Source organism: Juglans regia, chromosome 9, assembly GCF_001411555.2.
Source record: "Juglans regia cultivar Chandler chromosome 9, Walnut 2.0, whole genome shotgun sequence".
Classification (NCBI taxonomy): domain Eukaryota; kingdom Viridiplantae; phylum Streptophyta; class Magnoliopsida; order Fagales; family Juglandaceae; genus Juglans; species Juglans regia.
In genome coordinates this window covers 473,580-477,643 of record NC_049909.1, presented here as the reverse complement: position 1 = coordinate 477,643, position 4,064 = coordinate 473,580, and the positions used below count along the sequence as shown (strand labels likewise).

Genomic DNA, 4,064 nt, shown 5'->3' with positions numbered 1-4,064 from the left:
GTATGATATTTTGGGAATTGATTTATTAAAATAGAAATCGTGTTGATGTGGATACTTATTTTTATTTGTTCTTTAAATTTTCTCTGTTGGGGACATGGGGTACTAAGATTTCAACGATGTCAAGTCCCTTGTTCAATGAGAATATAATTACGTACTGGCCGCTCGAAATCAATTGCATGGCTCCCCAAGTAAAACTCGTAGTAATAACTAATGCGATGTAGGGATTGTTTTCTATGGATACGCATGCCGTAGGATCCATACATGAGAGTGAGTTATATATATAAACAAAGACAATAACATGAATTAATATTAGAAATTTATAATAATAATTATACATATGGTCTTTAATTGGTAGAATTACTTGTAGCAAACTTATAACGAATATTTAAGCAGTTGGAAGTTCCCACAAGCTAGCTGACCATCATCATATATATTCGGTAGAGTACTCAGTATTACACGACCAAGTACGTACGTACGAAAAACATAAACTATAACGTACAGAACATATACATATACATATATATATATGTATATATATTGGGTCATACATGAATTAATTAGTCATGACCTGATCATCAGGGCCGTGCATGCAAATTTATTTGTAATTTAGAAGGGCATGTGATCACCCCCTCCAGAAACAGAGCTGGAAGCTGTGGCATTGTTTCTCTCAGCGTGACAAAGTTGACGAAGTTTGGTGGGTACATACCAAATGGATAGTCGCGGGTGTGCGTTGAAAATGGCATCAATGTCCCATCCTTGGCGTGCTGCTATGGCGACCAAAGGCTTGTAGCATGCCTGCCTCCACGCCCCAACATTTTCTCCTCTCTCCTTAAATGCTCTTCTCAGTGTGTTGGAGACTCCCTCGTCGATGCAGTGCAACGCATAACAATGAACGTAGTGTCGCATTTTGGGCTTGTTAATGTAGCTAGCTCCAGCCTTCTTCGCATACCTAAACACTTGGTTCGTCACCTGCAGTGTAGTTTGCATACGTGCGGCATTATTGCTACATCACACATCAATAATCATATCATGCGATCACAAAGATATGATTTCATGATATATATATATATCACATGTTAAGTACTTGTAGCCTTACCGGGCGGGCTTCTAACAATCTCATCAATTAAAATTGTTTGTCATTAGGATATACCTTAAAACTTCGAACTATGAGAGGCATGGGGATCATGAGCATCTTAATTAATTAGCTTATAAGGAGTAACTCGGATCTGGACCATGATCTAATGTGGGTATGCCAAGGAGGGATTGGAGGATGTCGCATTTATTTAATTAGAGTATACCAGAGGGCAAGGTTCTGTCTCTATTCCTCCTCTTTCTTTTTTTTTTCTTTTTTTTTTTATTCCCTGAAGGCATGGGTCACCGACTCACCCACTCGTCAACTAAATATTGTTTTCCTTGTTCTGAGAATCAAAAGGCAAGAGTATAGCAGAGGCCAGCTTTTGTGGGTGCCGTAGGCCCGTAAGTGAAAAAGAGAAGGGAGAAGAGTACGTACAGGTCAGGAGACACTTTAGAATCCGGGATGTAATTGGGGGGCTTACTATTTCTTGGTAACTAAGAACCAGCTGTCAGAAGAAGGATATGCCACCTAAAAGTTCAGACTGGCAAAAAGAGGACATAAAATCAATAAAAGTATCCCCTCTACGTCTTTACTCTTTACCACATTACCACATACGACAGGAACACCAGCCTGCGCACCTGACTTGTCACATTTGTTTTCTTTGAACAGTGTTAATTAATCATCTTAACCCAATTTTAATCTTAAGATTGCAAAAGTATAAGTGCCGTATAATTACTGGACTGAAAGGAACCGCAAGTGTGGTATCTCATTTCTGGACTGTCCAACAAGCGACCGATGCACCAGATGCATGCTGGATGAACGGTACCAATGCAACTGGATATGGAAGTTCAAAACCTGAACATGAGAAGGAAGGAGAAGAGCTTTCTAGCTAGAGGCGAAGCTAGGCCCTAGCTAGCTACGTCGTCGGCTAACATGGATTCACAAAAATAAAATAAAAATAAAAAATATAGTCGGCTACCATGGACAAGCGGGAGTGCGGGCACATTTCCTATATACAATCGTGAAATTAAAGCCTTAAAGCTGGGTGTACGTAGGTACCTTGGTGGGGCATTTTTCACCACGCTCCTTCGCTATGTTCTGGACCTGGATCAAGAAATCACGGCACTGCTCGTAGAGATGGAAGAGGTAATCGAGACCGTTCTTCTTTCCACGTGCAACCTCACCGGGCTCCGTCACAATGAAAGGGTGCTCCCGCTGTCTCTCACTTCCACCGCCATTGCCATTACCGTTACCATTGTCATCGTCCTCCGCACCCTCGTTATCATCATAATCAACGTCCACCACTTTCCTCAGGCTCTTCCTCCGCCTCTGTTTCCTTCTCTCGCCCACCACCTCCCACGTGCCACCTCCGCCGCTTCCCACCACCTCCTTTTCCTGCTGCACCGGCTCTTCGGACAACCCTGTTGATCACATGCATGATAAGTGATAAACGTTGACGGTCCCCTCAAATACATGTGCAAATTAAGAACCATTTAAGTAATTCCAATATAACAGTATTGAAAGTATTCAATAAAAAAGTTGCTGATATTTGATTCTAGCTAAACTATCCTTCCTCAGTTAACATGAGAACTAGAACTTCAATGTCAATCATATATAATAGTGTTAAGATATGGTGATTTCACAGATAGTATTGTTACAGTCCTTCTGGCTGTCACTGAAACTGTTCCTTTACGTAAATGTTAGTTTTTAATCCAAAAACTCATATGGTGGTTTTCTCTTGATGTTTCATATATAATGAAAATCCCTTATGTTTAAGCCTTAGTTTGAACCCTTCTGCCAAAAAAGGGGAAAAAAACCCTTCTGCTCACGAAAAACCAAAACCAGTGAAATTAAAACACAAAAAGGGAGCAAAAAATGAGATAAATAATTTTACATTGGCAATATCGCATGAAATATATTATAAAAGCATGCAAATTAAGGTGATACAGCTTAAATGCAAATTAACCTTCTTGGGAGAGCGCATCAAGAGCATTGGTGGTGGTGTCGGCGGAGAGGTGGCGCCGGCGAGACTCCTCCTCGTCGAGGCGTCTGCGCTCGGCTCTAACTGCAGCTTTAATACCGTACCTCTCCCCCACGAGAAGATCACACCTGAATATTTGAGAGAGGCTGTTCATCATGTCATCCAGCTCCTCGTCCTTCATGTCTAACAGCGTACTCACTGTAAACCCAAGCTCTGCAATCCTTGCCGCCGTATAGTATCTAATCCCGTAAGCTTGGAACAAGTCCTCCAGCCCTCCAAGCTCTCTCGGCCGTAATGAGTATGCTGCCGTTGCAGCTGCGGCTGGTGCCGCCACGGCTTCCAGCAGCCGGTTCGGAGGCGGGACTACCCCACGAGGGTCCCACTTGAACAAACTCGCTGTAAAGGGGTCGGGATCCATCGATGGATCAGACACCTTCTGTCTACAACTTCTTAATTTGCAGCTAGCTCGACTCCCTCACTCACGTCTCCTTTTGTGGTTTGATAAATGTTTCGTGAAGGTGGCACGCTGTTGCTTCCTATAAAGGCACCAGTATTTTCTCGGGTTTCCGAAACTGCCCCCTCGTCTCTATATATTGAGCGAGGGAGGGAACTTTTTCTCCCAAGGAAAAGGAAAATTAAGAAAGAAACTAGATGCTGTTACATTGAAACTAGTCAGTCCAAATGAAACCAGACAGAATTAAAGTACTCCTTCCGCTCCCACTCTTAGGGCTAGCTACAGTGGGCATGAGTAATACCCAATCAAGTTTTTCCATATATGTCAGAATTTTTATCTTTCTTTCTTACACGTCTTTTAATGGACAAAATAGACAGTATAGACACATAAGATCCCTGTAATAAGGCTGCCATTACAACAATGTTAAGAAAGTAGAAGTGAGGACATTTTGATGCTCAAAATCCCGTACACCTTTTTTTCCCCTCCACGGATGCATATATTAATATGGTAATATACTAATATATAAGATCTAATACAAAGGCAAGCTGAAAATA

The 4,064-nt window shown here is 41.8% G+C and overlaps 1 protein-coding gene across 1 annotated transcript; it reads right to left on the bottom strand.

Annotated features, from left to right (window-relative positions):
- Positions 1–338: 338 nt before the first annotated feature.
- LOC109009724 (floricaula/leafy homolog) lies at positions 339–3,586 on the bottom strand. Its single transcript, XM_035694181.1, has 3 exons — positions 3,042–3,586; positions 2,135–2,496; positions 339–969 (listed from the first exon to the last, which is right to left on the bottom strand). Exons 1-3 carry the CDS (start codon positions 3,472–3,474, stop codon positions 607–609), a joined length of 1,158 nt encoding a protein of 385 aa, XP_035550074.1. The 5' UTR covers positions 3,475–3,586; the 3' UTR covers positions 339–606.
- Between the last annotated feature and the right edge of the window lie 478 nt (positions 3,587–4,064).

Bases quoted from the DNA above. Each gene is read 5' to 3' on its own strand.
- LOC109009724 (XM_035694181.1), bottom strand. From the start codon at position 3,474: ATGGATCCCGACCCCTTTACAGCGAGTTTGTTCAAGTGGGACCCTCGT. The intron at 2,497-3,041 runs GTTAATTTGCAT...TGTGATCAACAG, and splicing joins TGATGCGCTCTCCCAAGAAG to GGTTGTCCGAAGAGCCGGTG. The intron at 970-2,134 runs GTACCTACGTAC...ACTACACTGCAG, and splicing joins GTGAAAAATGCCCCACCAAG to GTGACGAACCAAGTGTTTAG.